Below are 21,117 nucleotides of genomic sequence, written 5' to 3'. Positions count from 1 at the left end.
CATTTGAGAGCCTTTTTTAGTATAAAAAATAAAAAATTTTAAACTAGCCTTGCTTCCTGAATTCTTCGCTTGCATCCACTAGTCCCAGCCTTCAAATTTGCAATGTTTTTAATCTTCCTGCTTCGATGTCTGTCTCCAAGCATGGTTCTCTTCCTTCTTGCTCTTGTCAACTCTTTTTTACTCTTTGAATGCTCCTCAATTTCATTCTGCAACTGCTGCTCCAATTTTGCACGAATGGCTATCTCTTGCATCCTGGCCCCCTTTTCTTGTAGGTACATCGTTTTATATGTTTTTGCAAATGCAGACTGCGCTAAAATATAACCAAGAAGTCCATTTTGTCCATCGCCCACAAACCTCAGTAGTGTGGTTGGATTGACAAATGTTGGAGGTGTAGAGTTTTTTACTAGACATTTTGGATATATGCTTCCATCGCACCATAAGTCAATATGTTGAAGCCCTTCTCTTCTCATATTTTCCCGTTGTTGAGCATTCAGCACCGTATCCTTTCATCTTTTTTGTGCTGGAGCATATTGTTCTTCTAAGTCGATATGAAGATGGTGTAATCGCTTCTTCTGAGATTGTGACTGACTACTAGTATCGGCCATTTTTTGTGCTTCTGAGGTTGCAAAGTTTGCTTGTCAATCTCATAGTCTTTTTGTAACATGAATCGTGGAAGTGTGGCGGTATCCATGCAATCATTAAGTTCAGTGATGGATTCTTTATGAGAAGCCTGCACACGTCGTCAAAAGAGATGCGGAATCTTCGAGAAACAAAAAAAAAACTAAGGAGATATTTAATGCAAAATCGTGTTAGTTAGACAAAAGATTTTTATCTTATTCCTTTCTGAACTGACAGTTCGGTAGTCCTTACTGACAGTTCTGAGCCACGTTTCCATATTTTACTATTTTTGAGGTCTTTTAGGAGAGAAATAAATAAAAAAATAGTGAATTTCTTACAGGGCCCCAAAATGAGCTCCCTTTTTCCCTAATGCTATGCCTAGATAGAGACAAGAAGAGATAGCCTTCATAGTGGTTATCTCTCTCTCACACAAAAGGTGGATAGGGAAGAAGTTAATGGAAGAGAAAAACCTATAAACAAACCTATCTACCTGTTACCATATTATAGTAGTGATGTGTGTGAACACACTTAGGACCGCCGGGGCACTTTTTCCCTCACTAGGAGGTTTTTTCCCCCGTGCATTGTATATACGCCCATTATCTTCTAGGGCTTGTTATCTTTCATTTTTGGCACTCATAATACACTACTGTGTTGTGCGCAAGCTTCCTCATCTTCTTGAAGTTGTGTGTGCATTCCTGCAACCCTAATTCCAACAATTGGTATCAGAGCAGGCTTCCTCCTCCCGGGCAGCATCACCGGCACCTGCCGCTTCATCTCCTCCGATTGCGACGAGGTTTCACGAGCGTCTGCAGGTTAGTATATGCCGTGGGAAAGCCCGTAGGGCATGTTCGTTTCAGAATTTTGATCTGAAGTCATTTCGCCCTCCGTTTTTGCATTCCAAGTACTGCGCAGGCAAAATCGTCCTACTGTGTAGATTTTCTGTCAAGATTAAAATCTGCAGGACAGGTGCCCATTCGTCTGTTTTGGGCTGTGCTATATAGCACAGGTCGATTTTATACAGGTTTACCTCTTACAGACAGCATTTACATCTAGCAGTACAGTCATTGGCCATGGCTGACAACAATGACGTATTCCGCATGTTGGCTGCTGAGGATAAGTTGGATGGCACCAACTATCCATTGTGGGCATATATGATGCGACATGTATTGGTAGCAAAGGGGTTATGGAACATTGTGCAGGGTATTGATGCACGTCCTATTGTGGCTGGGAATGCTGCAAACACATCAGAAACAGGTACTGTTGATGATGGTGCAGGCACAAGTGCTGTAGCAGCTGTTCGAGAACCACCACTTTCAGCAGAGCAGATTCGTTGGGATGGTAGAGATGCGCAGGCTCATGCCTTGATTGCGCTGTCTGTCAAACGTACCATTATCCCACATATTCGCTCCTGCAGGACTTCTAAGGATGCTTGGGATGTACTTGCCACATTGTATCAGGCAAGAAATGAGGCTCGTGTTGCTTACCTCCGAAAACAGTTGGAGAGTGAGCATATGAACGAAGGTGATTCTATGGATAGCTTTTTGACAAAGATCAAGGATTTCAAAGAGCAGCTCATTTCTGCAGATGAAATCCTGTCAGACAGTTCACTTGTGCAGACTGTTTTGAATGGTCTACCAGATTCTTATCAGGGTTTTGCTTCCACTCTTCGCTTGATGATGAAAGGCAATCCCAATGCCTTATCATTTGAGGAGTTAGTTTCTGTTTTGCTGCAAGAAGACCAGTCAAGGCAAAACAGGAATATTATGCGTGTCGCAGATCAAGCTTTCGTTGCTAGTCAGAGAAGCGGGAAAGGTAAAGCTGGCTTTTCTTCTAGTAAGCAGAAATCTGCAAATGCTGCGCAACCAAAGAAGGAAGACAAAGATGAGAAGAAGGGTGACAAACAGAAGACATTTTGCAAGTACTGTAAGGGAAATGATCATGTCATCAAAGCGTGTCCTAAGCTGGCTGCGAAAGAGGCTAAGAAGAAAGAGGCTGGTATGGCTGTTGCAGATGCCTCTCCTTCTAACAATGAATCTGCTAATGTTGTTCAAGATACAGAATGGGCATTCAATGCGCAGTGCAGTTATGACCCATCTTTGCATGACACATGTATGTCTGCAGTAGATTCAGATGTATGGTACTTTGACAGTGGTGCCACTAAGCATATCACCTCGCAGCGCAGTTTATTCACTTTCCTTGAGTCTGCTCCCACAGGGAATACTGTCACTTGTGCCAATAACTCCTCTTATCCCGTTAAAGGAGTTGGACAGATTGTGCTGAATGTTGCAAATTGCAACACCTTTACACTTTTTGATGCATTGTATGTGCCAGGGATCAAAAAGAATCTGCTGTCAGTCTCCGCATTTGCCAAAACAGGTTTGGTTGTAAAATTTGTGGATGACAGATGTACTGTTCATGATCTCTCTTGTGGTGACATCATTGTAGCATCTGGTTCACTATGTCGAGGGCTGTATAAGCTCAATATGGATGGCAAATGTGTAGAGGATTCAGCATGTGCTATTATGGATACGCAGGCTATTTCAAATGCAAAACTGTGGCATGCACGTTTTGGTCATCTGAATTTTGCAAGTTTGCTGCGCCTGCAGAAATCTGAAATGGTGTCTTCTTTGCCTAAGCTTGAGGCACCTGTCAAGCATGTTTGTGAGGGCTGCATATTGGGTAAAATGCAGCGTGCTTCCTTTCCCAAAGATGGATCAGTGAGAGCTGAACGCAGATTGCAGCTTGTTCACAGTGATGTTTGTGGTCCCATGCAAACTCCATCATTTGGAAACTACCTTTACTTCGTGACTTTCATTGATGATTTTACCAGGCATGCATGGGTATATCCTTTGAAGGCAAAGTCCGAAGTGTTTTTGTGCTTCAAACAGTTTTTGGTTATGGCTGAAAATGTGTCAGAAAGTAAGATGGGCACCCTCCGTTCAGATCGAGGGGGGGAGTATATGTCTTCAGAATTTAATGCATTTCTGGCTGAGCGTGGGATAAAACACCAATGTACAGTGCCGTATACACCACAGCAAAATAGTGTGGCTGAGAGAAAAAACAGGTCTCTCATGGAAATGGCAAGATGTATGGTTAAGAGTCAAAGTCTACCACATGGTTTTTGGCTTGAGGCTGTCATGTGTGCCACTTATGTACTAAACAGGTGTCCCACCAAAGCATTACAGGTTGTCACTCCATATGAGGCTTGGCATAGCCGCAAGCCATCTGTTGGCCATTTACGTGTTTTTGGTTGCCTGGCATATGCATTAGTGCCTGTGCAACATCGCAGAAAATTGGATGACAAAGCTGTCAAATGTATTTTTGTTGGATATAGTGCTGAGAGCAAAGGCTATCGTTTGTATCATCCACAGACAAAGCGCATTTTGGTTAGCCGTGATGTTGTATTTGTGGAAGATGCAGTTCAGCCCTTGGTTTCATGTACTAAGGAGACAGATATCAGCTCACGTGATGTCTATGATACATTGTTGCCTCTTTTCAGTGGTGCACAGTCAAGTGCAATACCTCATGAGGCAGTTTTTCAGCCTATGCAGGTTTTAAATGATGGCACAGATCAGCCTATATCTGATGCAGATGTGCATGATGCACTTGAGGATGAGAGACAAGAGATTGAGGGCTCTAGGAACATGCCTAGATGGCTGGTGCAGACTTTGCGTGACAGCAAGTTGGATGCCCCTTTGTCTAGTCGCACTCGTTCTGGCTCTCATGGTGCCTCTTATGCGTCAGATTGTTATGCATTGGCTGTTTCTAGTATGTGCGATGAAAGTGAGCCTGTTTCATTTGATGAGGCACAAAGTTCAGAAAATTGGATGGCTGCTATGCAAGCAGAATACGATGCTATTATGAAGAATAGTACATGATCTTTATGTGACTTGCCCCCTGGCAAGAAGGCCATTGGCACTAAGTGGGTATACAAATTGAAGCGTAAGCCTGATGGCACAGTGGATCGCCATAAGGCTAGGCTTGTTGCAAAAGGTTATGCTCAAGAGAAGGGCATTGATTTTGATGAGACTTTTGCTCCCACATGTCGTATGACCACTGTTCGTAGCATCTGTGCATTAGCAGCTCATAATGGTTGGAATGTACATCAGCTGGACATAAAGACTGCGTTCTTAAATGGAGATTTGCATGAGGAGGTGTATGTATCGCAGCCTCGTGGTTTTGTTCAAAGAGGGCAGGAAAACAAAGTGTGCAGGTTAAAAAAGGCTTTATATGGTTTAAAGCAAGCTCCACGAGCTTGGTATGAAAAAATACATGCATATTTGACTGCACATGGGTTTCAGAATAGTCCAACAAAAAGCACTTTGTATGTTAAACGTGTGGATGGTGTACATCTAATCATTGCTCTCTATGTCGATGACATGCTGCTCACAGGACCAAATGAGAGTCATATTGCTGATTTTAAGGCTGATTTGAATGCCTCTTTTGAGATGTCAGATTTGGGGCATTTGCATCATTATTTGGGGATACAATTTAAGCAGTGTGATGGAGGTATTGCTTTGTGTCAGACAAAGTATATTGAAACATTGTTGCGGAGATTTGGCCTTGAAGACTGCAAGCCTATTGCTACTCCAATGGAGACAGGTTTGAAGTTGAGTCTTCATGATGCTGGAGATCACTTTGATGTCACACTCTATCAGACAGCTGTTGGTTGCCTCATTTATGTATGCATTACGAGGCCAGACATTCAGTTTGCAGTCTCACAGGTGAGCAGATTTATGCATAGCCCAGGCATTAAGCATTGGCAGGCAGTGAAGCGTATCTTTCGCTATTTGAGTGGTACTCGGCATCTTGGGTTGTTTTATCCCAAGGGGGGATCATTGCCGCCAGATTTACATGTTTTTTCAGATTCTGACTGGGCTGGTTGTTATGACACACGCGTGTCCACGAGTGGTTTTTGCTTCATGCTTGGAAGCTCATGCATATCATGGTTGAGCAAGAAGCAGCCTACTGTGGCCACTTCTAGTTGTGAAGCTGAGTACAGGGCAGCTTTCACAGCTACGGTTGAGTGTGTGTGGCTCAGACGCCTTATGGCTGATTTGGGTGTTGGGCAGCCATCTGCCACCACCATCTTCACTGACAGTCAGAGCGCATTGGCAGTTGCGCGGAACCCAGTGTTCCATGCTCGTACGAAGCACATTGAGGTGCACTACCATTATGTCAGGGAGAGACTCTCTGCAGGAGAGATCAGTTTGGCTTATGTGCCAACACAGGATAACCTTGCAGACCTTTTCACAAAGGCTCTGCCTCGTGAGAAGTTCGAAGCTTTTCGCAAAGCTTTGGGCTTACTCCCTTTTGTGGATTCGTCCACATAGCTAGACACTTCCCTATACATGAGTGCTAGCTCTTGTTCACCGCATCACTCCAGGGGGGATTTGTTACCATATTATAGTAGTGATGTGTGTGAACACACTTAGGACCGCCGGGGCACTTTTTCCCTCACTAGGAGGTTTTTTCCCCCGTGCATTGTATATACGCCCATTATCTTCTAGGGCTTGTTATCTTTCATTTTTGGCACTCATAATACACTACTGTGTTGTGCTCAAGCTTCCTCATCTTCTTGAAGTTGTGTGTGCATTCCTGCAACCCTAATTCCAACACTACCATGCATCCATCAAGCAAGCAAGATTCAATAGCATAAATGCAAGCAAGAGTAGAGTAGAGAAGATCTCAGAAGTATTCTTGTTAGCTTAGGAAATAACCCATCTTAGTTTTACTATTACTTTTACCTTAGCTTGGGGGTAGCTTAGGGATAAGATCAAGATCTCAATAGTAGGCATGTTGGATCAGAGATAACGCTTTGTTTCTCAATCCATATGGTTATTTTTATGCGTAAGTGTTGACGTATAAGCTTGCAGTAGAAGAAATATAATAGAGTCAGCTATGTATCTTTGTTTTGCAATTCTATGTGAGTCAGCCACCAAAGAGACTTCATGTATGCAAGGCTTTGGCGAGCTCTCAATACCAATGCAATAGATTCTCATTTGTAAATGTATCACTTCAACGAATATAGAATAACAGAAAAGAACCTAATCCATTTTTCAAAGAAACATGAAGGAAATGAACCATCAATCTCCCCTTCTCATTTTAAGTTTTCTAAGGCATTTTTGTGTAACTTTGACTTGCTTGGAAAGTAGAGTAATCGAACCTATTTTTCAAAGAAACATGAAGGAAATGAACCATCAATCTCCCCTTCTCATTTTAAGTTTTCTAAGGCATTTTTGTGTAACTTTGACTTGCTTGGAAAGTAGAGTAATCGAACCTTAGCCTTTCAAATTTTTTTGGCTTTCACACACTCACTTGTCACTTCAAGCATTGGACCATTGACCTACCTTTGTTTTTGACTAGTGGCCATTGTTACACGCGTTGTTCAGAGATTATTTGTGGGGTTTGTTCGTGCATCGTGTTTCACATGCCCACATAAATCTTGGGATTTCTCACACGTGCAAGGTGTGTCACACATGTTAATGCATTATTTGGGCTTGTTCACATGCGATGTGCATTTTGTGCATTGTTAGCCTTGATTCATGCACACTTTGATATTGTTAGCGTTTGCTCACACTATTTGTACTTTTATAGCCTTGATCACATGCGTTAGCACACTGTGGGCTTGTGCCACACATTTGGGGATTTTGTGAGTTCATGTACACACCTTAGGCCTTATTAGTGGTTGTTCACACACACCTCACACTTTGGGCATTTTTGGATGTTCGTATGGCGCTGAAGTGTAACATTGTTTATGTATGCCTTCATGCTATGTGTATATCATGATTATCAAATGTTTAGTTTGAATGAGCAGGTAGCATTATTATACTATTTTGATGAGTGCAGGGCTATGTACATGTATACATCCATACATCCTTTTGTATAGGATTAGACGAGGAGCTATGGTGTCTACTTAGATTTCATCGACCAATTTGTGACCCTTTGCACATACTAGTACTTCTGGGAGGACTGAGGATGATGATGATGTTCGTGATACAACTATGGATGATTATATGGGTGATGATGATCATGGTCATTCATGGGATACATTTGGTGAGTTATGGCATGACAGGTTTGGATTCTTGGAGGACACGTATCGAGCTTGCTTACACTTTTGTTGCTGCTACCGTAATGATGTTCACAAGGGCCTCAATAGCTTCTACGACTCACCCCCACGACTTTGACTAGCCATCATCTCACTAGTTCTTAGCTACCTAGACCGATTCATTCATTGTATTATGATGGAGATGATGAGGATGATGATCTTGTACTACACACATGATGATATTGATGTATTGCACACACATGCACATGATCATGGTGATATACATGCACATGATGCCACTGACACATATGCACATGATGATGATGTATGTGATAGTGATGTGTGTGAGTCAAATCATGGGGGCATGATCTCAAGGGTAGATATGGCAACGAGCATACCAAGCATCGACACTTTTATGCCTATCGTCTTTCCTACGAATCATGTGGACACTCTAGTTGATCCAATAGGTAAAATTTGGACTCAAATTAGGCCCTTTAAGGATTGCTACACATTATCTCTCTACAAAAATGGACTCATGGTGAAGTTTTTGCAAATTAACTCAAAAGTGAGTGACGTTTGGACATTTGGAATCTACAGTTCTTCGAGACCTTTTCGATGATATATAGTATGATGGTTAATTTTGCATATTCAAGAAGTCCCTAAATTTGGTGATGATGTGGAACGTAACGAGTTTGGACATTTGGAATCTATTCTTTGAGACCTTTCCGATGATATATAGCATGATGGTCAATTTTGCATATTCAAGAAGTCCCCAAATTCGGTGATGATGTGATACGTTACCAAATTTGGGAACTTCTTGAATATGCAAAATTTACCATCATGCTAGATATCATTGGAAAGGTCTGGAAGAGTAGATTCCAAATGTCCAAACTGCACTCACTTCTGAGTTTATTTGCAAAAATTTCATCATGAGCCCATATTTGTAGAGAGAGAATGTGTAGCAAGCCCAATTTGAGTACAGATTTTCCCTAATGTTGGTGACATTCTAGAGGTTGAGTGTGCACTTGATTATTGACACATCCATTAGCACACTTGGGATGAGTGAATCCATTAACACATTTGAGCTTACTGATACTCCGCATACGAGTGACAGAGACACCTATGAGCATAGACCTGAGTTCCTAGTGTTAAATGAATTAGGCTATTCTTTTAGGATTTCTATTTGTGGAGATATCGTTGATACGACCACTACTCCTAGTATTCATAGTATTCTTGGCAACGTCCGTGTGGATAGAGTCCATGTATTTGAGTAGTCAAGGATAGTGCATGAGAGTAGTGATGATTTTTCTAAGGTTAGACGTCGTAGGAGAGGCAAGACTGCGCATATGGATCTAGAGAGCTTTGTATTTGAGTTAGACATTTTCTTAGATCCAATGATTACAGTTGAGCTATCTTGGGATATAGATTATACATTGATACCATTGATGGACATAGACCATGATCATGATGATGACTTTAGAGATTGTGAGGATGACTACCTTGCATGTTTTGTGGCCATGAAACATTCTATAACCGTTAAAGATTTCTTCTTCATTTTGTGGGCCACCTTGCATGTTTGTGCTATAGAATGGCATTGATGAATTCATGAAAGACTTACCATGGTGAACTTACCTACATTGTATAAGCATACGATGTGGTGGATTGACCCGCCAATCCGAAGTCAATGTTGCAAAGACATTGCTACCTTCTTCTCCTTTCGCAAAAGTTCGGATATGCACCATTGAAGTGATTTGTAGAGGAATCTAATTTTTGTGTAACATCATCCCAAACAAGGTCACAAACATAATTAAAGCATTCAACAAGGACTGCACAATTACTTCTCAAACTACACGACGTCATCTTCTTGAGCATAGTGGAGGTAAGTGTTTCAATAGTGTTGGCTATGCAGCTTCATGTACCAGAACCCCAAAGCCGACTCCTTAGAGTGTTTCATGGAATGTGGAGCCACCACCAACACTTCAACAAGTGGAACCAATTGTGGCGCCATGCCCAATTTTGTTTCTAGTGCATCAAATTGACCATTCTCCTCTACATCCCTTAGCTCCATACTCTATGCTTGCATGTTGTTGATCCATTGTTGCAGAGCAAGGTGAGTTGCCATGTAAGTTGCATTGATGGCGGGGTAGCAATAATAATATCCAACATGGAGAGACGCAATAGCTCAACAACTCAAGCTATGAGTTACAACAACATTCTTGTGGGTGCGACAAGACAATGGGAAGATTAGTTGAGACCGTGGAGTTTATATGGTAATTGCAGTAGCATAGAAGAGCATGTGTTGGGAAGGGGGCAAGAGAACTAGGTAGTCGTGGTCTACAGTGTGGCAAGAGAAGTACACAAAGTGCAGTCAAGCGCAATGCCACACCAAGGCATGGGCTCGTGCAATGGCAAGAAAGAGAAGCAGGCAGCACAATCAAGCAAGGCACGAACGCGTGTTGGGCGAGCATAGAAAATGGCAGTGTGAAGATGGAAGGCATTTCAAATTCCTATTTTGAAATCCTTTCAAATTTTGAAAGTAAAGTCACACATATCCCCCTTGGCTCCTTCAAGTAGCGTGAACATGCATGGTTTTTGATGGGTGAGATTTTGAATGTTTTTGGGTATTTTGGACTTAAAGAACATGCCAGAATATTTCTAAGCCGTCATAAATTACATGTAAATGGTTAAGTTTCATCCCTTTCCTGTCAAATTTGACGGGGCAAGGGTGCCCGTCAAAAGGCAACACTTGTACGGCGGTGGCACGTGCTCAAAAGCGCACGTGTGGTCAACGAACACCACCAAAGAGGTCCAACTGGCAAAAACGGGGGGGGTTTGACACGTGGCGCAACCAGTACAAAAGCCTGGACAGTTGTCCCCCCCCTTACTGAAACCCTAATTTTCGCTTGTTTTGAGATCCTTAACGCTGTCTCGTCCATCTCTTTGCTGAAATCCTATCAGATTAGGCTGCTCGTTTCTTCTCCCTAGCACGTCCGATCAAGCTTTCGTCTGGCGTCTCCCACAATGAGGTAAAAGCTCCATTCTAAATCTGCAAATTTGCTTCCCCTTTCTGCCTTTCAAGGTTCTTCGAGCAACAGATAAATGATTCGATCTCTCTCTTCAAGTCATCCGTTCTTGCTCAGATGATCCTAAAGTTCAAGCTTCTGCATTCTGCTTCGCAAACCCTTACCTGCCAGAACTAGAGCTTCTTGCTCGCATCTTCCGCAGAATGAGTCATATGCACGACTTTTTGTTTGAAATCTGCAAACCTGGTTCGCTCTTCTTCTGTTTAGGGTTTGAACAGACGACGATTCGATCTATGTCTTCTGCTACACCATCTTTTTTTGCTCAAATTGGACGTTTATGGTTTCCTGAACAGATGATGGCTTCCTCTCGCTTAAATTGAGCAATTAGAAGTCTTCTGCTACATCTTTTCGTATTTTGTTGCCATCGGCTCAAACGATTTCTTGTCTCTTCTTTTATTTTGGAACTTGCGCTGTCCATGGATTCTCAACGATGTACTGTTTGCAGTTACATCCACACAATTCCTGTCTACTGCTTTATAACAATTTTTATGTCTTGTGCTACACTGTCATGAACTTTTGCTTTTCATCGCTGGAAGAGGAGGTTGTCTTCCTGCTACGATTCATGACCTTTTGCGATGCTTGGATGGTCTTTCGTGCAGGTTCAAGAGTGCCGAGTACGGTTCCGTGTCGAGCCCTCGTAGCAGCAAGTACTTTATCCATGGTGGCCAAAAGCAAGATCCTTTCTTGACTTGTCATACCTTAATCCTACCCTACTGTCGGAAGGAGGTCACCACAGCAGGAGAGGGACTGTCTTCAAACAAGGGAAGAATAAGTCCTGCAGGAGCGAGCAACTCCGGCAGGTTGTCCTCACAGACAGATCAGTTTTCCAAGAACAAGAAACGGCCTATGTTAGGAGCATTGCAAGATGTGCGGCAAACTGTGGATTCTGCAGGAGGCAGATACTATGCTTCTACCACCATTGGTCGGAGAAGAGATGTAGGGATTTATGACAAAGAAAGAGCCTACCCGTCTACCACCATCGGGAGGGAAAGAGAGGAAGATAACGAGGCAGATAGGGCCTATCTTTCTACCACCAGAAGAAGGGAAAGGGATGCTACGATAGGAAGGGGAAGAAAGGGAGCTGTAGACTTGGATTATGCTTCTACCACCACTGCGAGGGAAAGAGATGTAGGGATACATAACATAGAAAGTTCTAGGTGCTCCAATGAGTGCACCTGTTCCACTTCAAGCGATACCACCCAAACTTCATGCTCCTCTCCTTCTTATCCAAGAAGTCCATCGACCCCTTCAAGTCGCCTCTCTTTCAAATTAAGCTTCACCGAAGACAAAGCTTCAGACCATGCTGGCGATTCTTACCTAGAGAGGCTGCCATTTGATCTGCTGGTAGGAATGGATGATGTCTTATTGTGCTTTGGTTATCATCTCTTTTGACCAGTTTTTAATTGTAAGTTGACTTCCTTGGCAGTTAATGGTATCGTTGAAAGCTTGCATGAATGCTTCATGCACCACATCTCCATCTTTATGCTTCTGTTATGGAGATTTTTTTCTTGTAAGCGTTTGTGTAGGTGTGCATTGTATGTTGCCTTAAACATCATGATCTCGAAATTCTTTTCTCGTTTCTGTCTGTTTAGGTGCAGATTGTATGTTGTCTTCAACATCATGATCTCGAATCTGTCCCTCAAGCTTGCAGAAGATTGCAGAAAGCCGTGAGTCTACATCTATCTGTGTTTGTGTTTCTGCAAGTGCTTTGTATGACCTTAGCGTGATACAGCTAGGATTTGCTAGACAGATGTTGAAACCTGCATTGATATTGGGATGCAGGTTTCAATAGCTTGGCATTCACATTTCAACTTCACAACTCCTGAGAGAGAAGGGAAAGGCAAGTTTTGGCTGCTAGATGCAGGCTATCAATGGTAGGTTTCTAGTGTTTCCTCAGATTTAGGTCCATGAATACAAACAAGTTCACAAATGGTGAATTTCTATTATGCATGTTGTTTTCCAAGGACCTGAAACTCTGAAGACTGTTAGTACTTGCAACCATCTGTTTGTTTCCTGCAGTGGACATGGGGTTTCAGAGAATGCGTTTCACCTTCCCGTGCCCAAGGCCCCAATGCACGTTTCTAAGAAACAGGCAAGACTCGCAATGCCTCACAGTGCGCCTCATTGTCCAGACCTTGAGTCTCTGTCATTGAATTCGAAGATACCTTGGAGCTTGCCTTGCCAGGTGCTGCGAAGCCTGGCAACTCCTCGAGTGTTGATATTTTAAGCAGGCCGGTGCCAGCAGTGCCACAGAAGAACAGTACTGTTTCTAAGGGTCAAAGCTTCTTACTCATTTTTAAACACCCAGCAGTGTAAATTCAAGTTCTCAGATTTGCCTTGTACATAAGCGATTGTTTCTTTTATTATCTCCTAAATCTGCAGTTTTCAGCATTATACTGGAGGTTTCTGATCATTACCTTGATCCTCCATGTCGCATGGAAAGGTTTATTCTTGGCCTGTGTTTAAAGAAATCCTGCTGGCCTTATTGATATACTTGTGATACCCTTTTCAGTTTGATGACCTTCATGTAACCATGGTTAATGAGCATCTAGTTGAAAGTGGAATCGCTTGATCGGACTCAGTGTACTCAGGTAACGTTTTGGGCCACTTGACGGTCAAAAACCATTCCTCATTGTTTTGAATAAAATTCTCTTCTTTGTGGAAATGGAGTTTTGCCGCTTGATTGGATTGAGTGGAGCAGTGCTCCAAAAAAAAAACAGTATTCTAGTTTACTTTTACTAGCCAGATTTCAAAAAAATTGGTTGAGATTTTAAGGCGGGATAAAGACCGTCTAAGGGTGTCACAATACTACCCAACATGTGAGCAGCCAAAAAGTGCCTTGTGCACTCTTGAATGGGCGTGCCCCATTACACACCAACTGCCCATGCCTACGTTTACTAAAAAAGTGACCGCCCATGCATGGGCGCCCCCTTTACACACCGCCCTTTACACAATGTGCATCTCCACCAGCATGTTAACCTACGTATACATGCAACATGTAAAGAGCTTGAGTCAGTGCATGCCTAGTCCCAATCTGGTGGTAAGTATGATCTCTTAGAGATAAACAAAATACCAACATTGTGTCCAAAGTCGGAACATCCAAGTACTATTTCATCTCCTACTCACTATTGTCACTCTCATCAATCGAGTCATGATCACCAAATACAATTCTCACATTTGTCATCTCTCTCTCTCTCTTTAAACACAACTCTAGCAAGATTGTCTCTCCTTTCGGCGTCCCCAACCTGGGATGAATCAGGCGGTGTTTTTTCTGATGATTGTGTCCTTTGCACAACCGCTGAGGTCTCGGTCTACACCACAGCTGTAACCTTTGTAAGACCCACTTGCAACCCGTTCTGAATGATTGGATCCAAAGCCAATGCATCATTGTTTGCTCTCTCCACCTCCGCTTGTGAATCCAACCCTCATCAAATGAATCTCCATGCACAATGCACATGTTATGAAGGACCAAACAAGTGCCATCTTCGGCATATTCTACAATAACATGTCACATCTCTTCAATAAAATACGAAAGCGGGCTCTTAGCATTCCAAAAGTTCGCTCCACAGGCATCCGTGAACTAGATTGAATGTAGTTTCAAAAGTACCACTCAGGGGATAATCCATCTTTACTTCCTTTAAATGGAGGAAGCATCCAAAACCTTGTAGGGTAAGCACAATCACCAAGTAAACAATAATTGCCTAAGTTGTTTGATTCACACCTCTGTCCTAGATCACTTCTTTGGAATACATTCCAATCATGCATAGAACCTGCCCAACCAATGTCATAATCCCAAACCAAGCAGTTAGAAGCAACGGTCATCTGCAAAATTATAGAATGAAACCCCTTTCGATTAAAGTAGTCCTCTTGGTGCACATGAGGGGCAATAATTGGAACATGGCTACCATCCACTGCACCAATGACAAATGGAATGCCATGTATTGTATCATGCATGAAATGCTTCAGCCATGATACACATCCTATAAGAAGAAGGCCATTTTAATGTACAGGTCATGAAGACTTGATGTGGAGATTGGATCACAGAACTCCAGAATGATCTTCTGGCATGAAGACATGGAAACCCCATACAAATCTACTATTACTTGTAAGTTTGATCCTGTAGCTAGATGGTGCAAAGCCACACATGCACGATTCTCCACACTAACTTTTGATAGTTAGTGTTAGACCATTGCAAAAGCAAGGAGCAAGCCGTGCAATCAAGAAGTGAAATGTTTCCTTGCTTAGGCGGAGCCTACTCTTGAACATTCTGTCTAAGTAGCTTCCAAGCAAACCACACTCCATAAAAGTTTGGGGTCTAGGATAAGCCCAACATGACCGCCGCTTATGTCTCCTTCTAGCAATCCGAGTCCGAGCCTGCCCCGTAAGGCCAAACTCGAACCATGCACTGACTCAGTATGGATGCATAAATCGTCCTCATCATAATATGAATCCATCACCTCAGTCATTGCAATCAAAGAAATGATGATTGCAATGAGATGAAGTACGAGAATAACTCGTCTTCCATCCCCTGCAATACATGGAAGAATGGCTAAATTTCTATGATTACATAACATTAGTGTTTTTACATGTTAAAACTTGAAATTAGCTGAAAAATTGAAGTGTTTCATTACATGATGATTGATTTCAATTACAGTAAATATGTTAAAACACCATAATTTGCTGAGATAACAAAGTGAAATCACTTCTTTTTAAAACTTTTCACTACATCCAAAAGGCCTGTCTCACAGCTGAAGTAAGCTAGCCTAGCATTTGCAACTTTTGGGCTTCTGCTGCCTTGCAATCCACAAGAGAGTCCTTGTGTTGATCTGTCATGACTTTGGCTGTGCTGGCCATGTTGACAAGGGAATCCTCAATCTTCCAATCTTTTCGTGGTCGTAGATTTGGGACATTGCTCTTTGGCGCTTCTCTTTTGATAGATGAGTATGTACCCTCTCCTTCGTCTACTTCCCCAATTGGGCCATCGGTGTTACCACCCATAGCTGAAGCATGGGTGAAGCTAACCACGTTTGCCCGATTGTGCATGTACTCATCAATGATATCAAACCATTGACATGCTACCTTACGATCATTTCCAGAGATTGAATTATGGGCCTTGTCCTTCTTGTAGTTTGCATACACACAACCCCATTTCTTTCTGCAACTTTTAGAGTCTTTGTCACACACTCTGGGAATAGCTCTACAAGTTGAGTGGCAACTTTAGACCATAGATCAACCCCTTGCTTTAGAGTTTTTCCAAACTCATCATGCATTGAGCCCCGAATGTGAATGAGTTGAACAACCCATGCATCCTTCCAAACCTCCCTCTTCCGTGTTTGTTCATCTATATTGGTCTTTGGTGTAGATGCCTTTCTACCTCTCTTGGTCATGGGGGCTTTGTTGGAAACTTCAACCTCCTGCACCTGTGCATCATCTGATTGTTGGACTCTACATTTTATTGGAAGCTTTTTTGGAGTAGAAACCCCATCCACATCACTTCTCCCTTCCGGAGTTAAAGATGAGATGTCCGTCTCTGCTTGTGAGGGTTGCAAACTTTGATGCAAAGACTGGTAGCCAATTGGGTTGGGCCGTTGGTATGGTGTAAACGCAAACGGAAAACCACCGAAAGCGGACAAAGGAAAGTAGGATGCGTGAGAATATTGGGAGTATAAGGGCATGTACTTGTTGTCTTGTGAGTTCTGGGAATCCATTGGGGGGTTACTGGAATGTCAAAATAAAGGGTCAATTAGATGCTAATCAAAGCACTTAATGATGATTAACCATAATCAAAGAAGATGCAAATAAAAAAAGATACGTACATATTAAAACACTTGGTATCTATTAGATGCTAATTAAAGAAGATGGTCTACAGATGGTATAGACATTGGGTATAAGCATGTTGCAGAAAATACAAAAATATAGAGTATCTGTGTAAAAACATATCTAGTACCAAGCAAACATAACTGTGTAAATGAATACAGAACATGCAGCTGCAACAACAACATGTTGCAGAAAATACAGGAACTTGGAGTATCTGTGTAAAAACATATCTAGTCCCAAGCAAACATAACTGTGTAAACGAATACAGATCTAGTCCAAGGAGGAAAAACAACATGCTGAGAGCAGAAAATACAGATAAGCAGAACATGCAGCAAAAACATGTTCAAACAGCATGCAGAGAGCAAAAAATACAGATAAGTAGAACATGCAGCATGTTGATTTGCAGAAAATACAAAAATAGCAATGCAGAGAGCAAAAAGTGTAGATAAGCAGAACATGCAACAAGTTGATTTGCAAAAAATACAGAGCAAGAAGAAAAAAACGCAGGCTTACTTGGAGATCGCTCTACAAATCGTACCATGCTAGAAATCGGTCTGCAGTAGCGATTTTATCATCGCTCTTTGACGGGAAGCCCAGCAACATGGTCCACCAACAACATGCCAATTCACTAGATTGGTGGAGTGACTTGTGCCCAAGTTTGGGCAGCCATGTCCCGCTGCCCACGCACAAGCGAAATTGGGGCGTTGCGTGGAGGCCAGCGTGGCCTGTCAAAGAGGGAGAGAGGAGGCGGTGTGTAAAGGCTCCATGCATGGCAGTGTCCCTCATTGGCCCAGCGCACCACTAATGCATGGGCATGACTTGGTGAGTAAAGAGCCTAAATAGCCCTATGATTTTTCATACATTTTAGTTATAAAACCAGAATAAAGCAAAGATTTCATAAACGAAAACTGGATAGATTTAAGAGTTGTTCTTATTTTGATTGGTTGAAAGATTTGCTTTTTTCAAGTGCTACTTGTCATACTTGGGCCACTTGATGGTCTAAAGACATTCCTAATTGTTTTGAATAAAATTATCCTCTTTCTAAGAAATTCTAACAAAAGAACGAGGGTATTTTCAAGAGGGCATGTATGCAATAGGTCGAAAAAAACAGCATTCTAGTGTATTTGTACCGGCCAGAATTAAGAAAAACTGGTTGAGATTTTAAGTAACCCTTATTTTAAGGAATGATATTTCACATATTTTAGTTATAAAACCAACATATTGTAGAGATTTTGAAACAAAAACCATATAGATCTAAGATTTGTCTTTATTTTTATTGGTTAAAAAATATGTTTTTTTCTCGTATGCAATGTCTTTTTGGGTACACAAAGAAAACAAATTGTTATCTTTCTGTCTCATAGGCATAGAAAAGATTAAACTCACCACCTATTTGAAGACTCGCTAGACTTTACTTGATTTCTTGGAGCTTTGGAAATGGCATGGGCTTTTCTTGATGGCATGATCTTTTCTTAATGCATTAACTAGTTTCAGAATGTTCATTTATGGCCTTAACACGTGCTGGAACTGGCTATTTAGGGAAAAATGCATGAAATCCCTAAAATCAAGAAAAGATCATCCCCGCCCATGCTCTTGGGCAGGGAGTCTCCCCCGTCCATCTTCCCGCCCATCCATTTTTCTTGCTAGAAACCCGAACTTCATGAAATGTTTGTGTAAGCCTTCTTAGATTTGAGATCCCCAGGTGGTGGTGTTTGAAAGACATCTGCGAAGTGCACGAAGTAACTAATGTGAGCTTGGGGCTCACAATTGAGTGTCACAACATATTTATTTGTTGTTGTATTGTCTCAATCTTGTAGATGTGTGCTTATATACAACACAACTTGATTTTTTGGCCATAGGAAAAAAGTGATTTTGGTCCTACTCTTCCAAATAAGCTCAATATAAATCCATTTAGGGACATGCAACTTTCTAATCTATTATTAAGGTATTCTCTTCTCAATTGCAAGGTTGTGACAATCAACTCCATTATACCTAGTGTGCCTTGAGAGTTAACCATTTGACTTCGAAGTACTTGGCAATTATGTTTCATATCTCTTCTTACTAGAGAAATGATTGGAGCTTGCCTACCTATTACAAGTCTTAGAGAATCATGAACTTTTTGCTATGGATGATTGCTAATAAGCATGGATGCTTAAACAATAAAAAATAAAATAAAAGTGATTCATTTATTTTCCTCTAGGCTTCCCAAGTACTTCCAACTTAATCCTTGAATCAAAAACAACAAAAAATCACACTTTCACCACACAACAACAGCCTTATCCATTACTGCCTTCTCCAAAACTTCACCAAAACTGAAAATGTTGAATAGAAACATGTAAGAAAGGAGTTGAGTGCTCAAAAAAGAAAGAAAGAATGTATCCCCCAACAGCGGCACCAAAATGTTATAACTCGTTTCTATCCCCTTGATAACTCTCTCTCATTCACTAAGGAAAGGAAATAGGCAACAATTGTTGTTGGGGATACTTGTTAAAAATGGATAATATTCTCCTTATCACCCAAGGCACTTAACTTTTCATACAAAGACTTACTCCTTTTATGGTACCATATGAGAAGCCTTCTCTTCTTAGCCTAAATACTCTTGACATCCACACTTATATTAATGTCTCAAGTTCTAGACTCGTATTTTGAATAAACATATTATATATATATTCACATATTTCAAAACAATGTCACTTACCTAGATTAATGTAGTTGTGGTTACCTACATAGTTATAGTCAACCTTTCCTTTCTTGCAAATGACTTCTCAATCACTACACTTGAGTGGTTCTCTCTATTGTAAGAGATTCAAGTCATCACACCAACATTGAATGCTTCTCTAGTTGTGGGTTTCTTTTATTGTTGTTGTCACCTAGGGTCCCTTCTCATGCATGTGGTCTTAGATCCATTGGCTTTTTCAATCAAGGAGCAATCTAGGTATAGAGACATCTATTAATATTGTGATGGTCACCTTGCATAAAATGTGGTCTTTAGATCCATTGGCTTCTTCAATCAAGGAGCAATCTAGGTATGGAGACATCTATTAATATTGCGATGGTCACCTTGCATACAATATGTAGCATTGAAAATCCAACTTCCTTTAGATACACGTGTAGGGATCATGATGAGATCAATGCCTCTGAGACCATCACCTCACCTAGCTCCACAAGGACTTTTTTGTAATGTCTTGAAACATCTTTTGTAAAGAAGTCAAGAAGGCAAGAACATAACTGAGGGAGTTGATATTGAAGAAGCCAAAGAAAACTGAGAAATCCATGGTGTTGATGTGAAAGTGTTTAAGAAGCTTTTGTAAAGACTTCAAAAAGACAAGAACATGACTAAGGGAGTTGATATCAAGGAATCCATAGATCTCCAAGAAATCCATGGTATTGATGTAGAAGTGTTTATTAGGATGATCATGTTGCTCGTGCTGCTCCTTAATGTTGGTAAGGACTTTTAGAGAGAAGTACACAACTTTAAGAAATTTTAAGAGACACTACAAGAGAATGAGGGCGTACCAACGGCCATATTAACAAAAATATAACTAGATGTCGGGCTTCGTTTTATTGGTACAGTCATAGAAGTGATGGTACAGAATCGCTGGTAAAAGCGCTAGTAGGAGCACTGGATATACTAGCGATAATTTTGCTGGAAGGAGCACTGGACCAGTAAAAAGTTTTAAAAATTTATCGAGCTTGAAAAATGCTCCACTTTTCTTTTCTACAGTATGATGTTCTAAGCTACATATCTAAAGTTATGTCTATCTCTATATAGATAATTAATACACTGTTGCACTACAATTGTGATCCACACTGACATAGGCTTAGTCATCATCCACACATATGTCAACATGGGATATGGATGTGGGAATGGGTGTAGACATGGATGCTTAACGGCTTAACGCCCACACTAAATCTATGCAAATGCACTTTGATTAAGCATAAAGTATGCATGGATTGCATGGATACTAGTAGTTAAATAGCGACGATAGAAGCCATGTATGCTTTATGCCCAATCGAAGAGCATAAACGCTTGTGCCAATTGGACGTAAAGCGTCCATGGCTTGCATGGATGCATAGCATCCATGGCTAGCATGGATGTTAGAGTTGAGTACCATGGCTTGTGTAGATGCTAGTTGAGTAGCATTATGCAAGCCATGATGCTTTACATCCAATCAACAAGCATTTACACTTGCTGATTACTATTAGGTGTAAAAAAGGGTCCATGCTTCTATGTAAGAGGTTTGTGACATGGTTTGATACATTTTGCTACAAGAAGCGATGTTCTATGTCTATACATATAAAGTGCTTCTATTCATGGTGTGAGGGCTATGAAAATCTATGCCATGAATACTTTGGACATAGCAGACTAAGTGTTATGGTATGCTTATGCTTATGCTAAGTGCAAATCTTATGGAAGATGTCCAAAATCGAGAACTGAATTTGGTATATCTATTATCACACTGATGATGATTCTGTGGGGTAATCCATGAAGTCAAAATATTTCATGCTAAAATACTTTGGCAATATCCAATACTGTAAAGGTTTTCTTCACTG

General features: G+C 41.3%; 1 protein-coding gene across 1 annotated transcript; it reads left to right on the top strand.

Annotated features, from left to right (window-relative positions):
• Window positions 1-10,567: 10,567 nt before the first annotated feature.
• On the top strand, window positions 10,568-13,240 carry LOC147615895 (uncharacterized). Its single transcript, XM_086778000.1, has 5 exons — window positions 10,568-10,692; window positions 11,349-12,093; window positions 12,342-12,416; window positions 12,532-12,623; window positions 12,769-13,240. The coding sequence occupies exons 1-5, from the start codon at window positions 10,688-10,690 to the stop codon at window positions 12,974-12,976; spliced, it is 1,125 nt and encodes a 374-aa protein (XP_086634126.1). The 5' UTR covers window positions 10,568-10,687; the 3' UTR covers window positions 12,977-13,240.
• The last annotated feature ends 7,877 nt before the right edge of the window (window positions 13,241-21,117 follow it).

Source organism: Cibotium barometz, chromosome 39 (genome assembly GCF_041138505.1).
Source record: "Cibotium barometz isolate CiBa-2024 chromosome 39, ASM4113850v1, whole genome shotgun sequence".
Classification (NCBI taxonomy): Eukaryota; Viridiplantae; Streptophyta; class Polypodiopsida; order Cyatheales; family Cibotiaceae; genus Cibotium; species Cibotium barometz.
The sequence above is the reverse complement of the archived record's forward strand: the minus strand, read 5'-3'. Positions and strand labels throughout refer to the sequence as shown.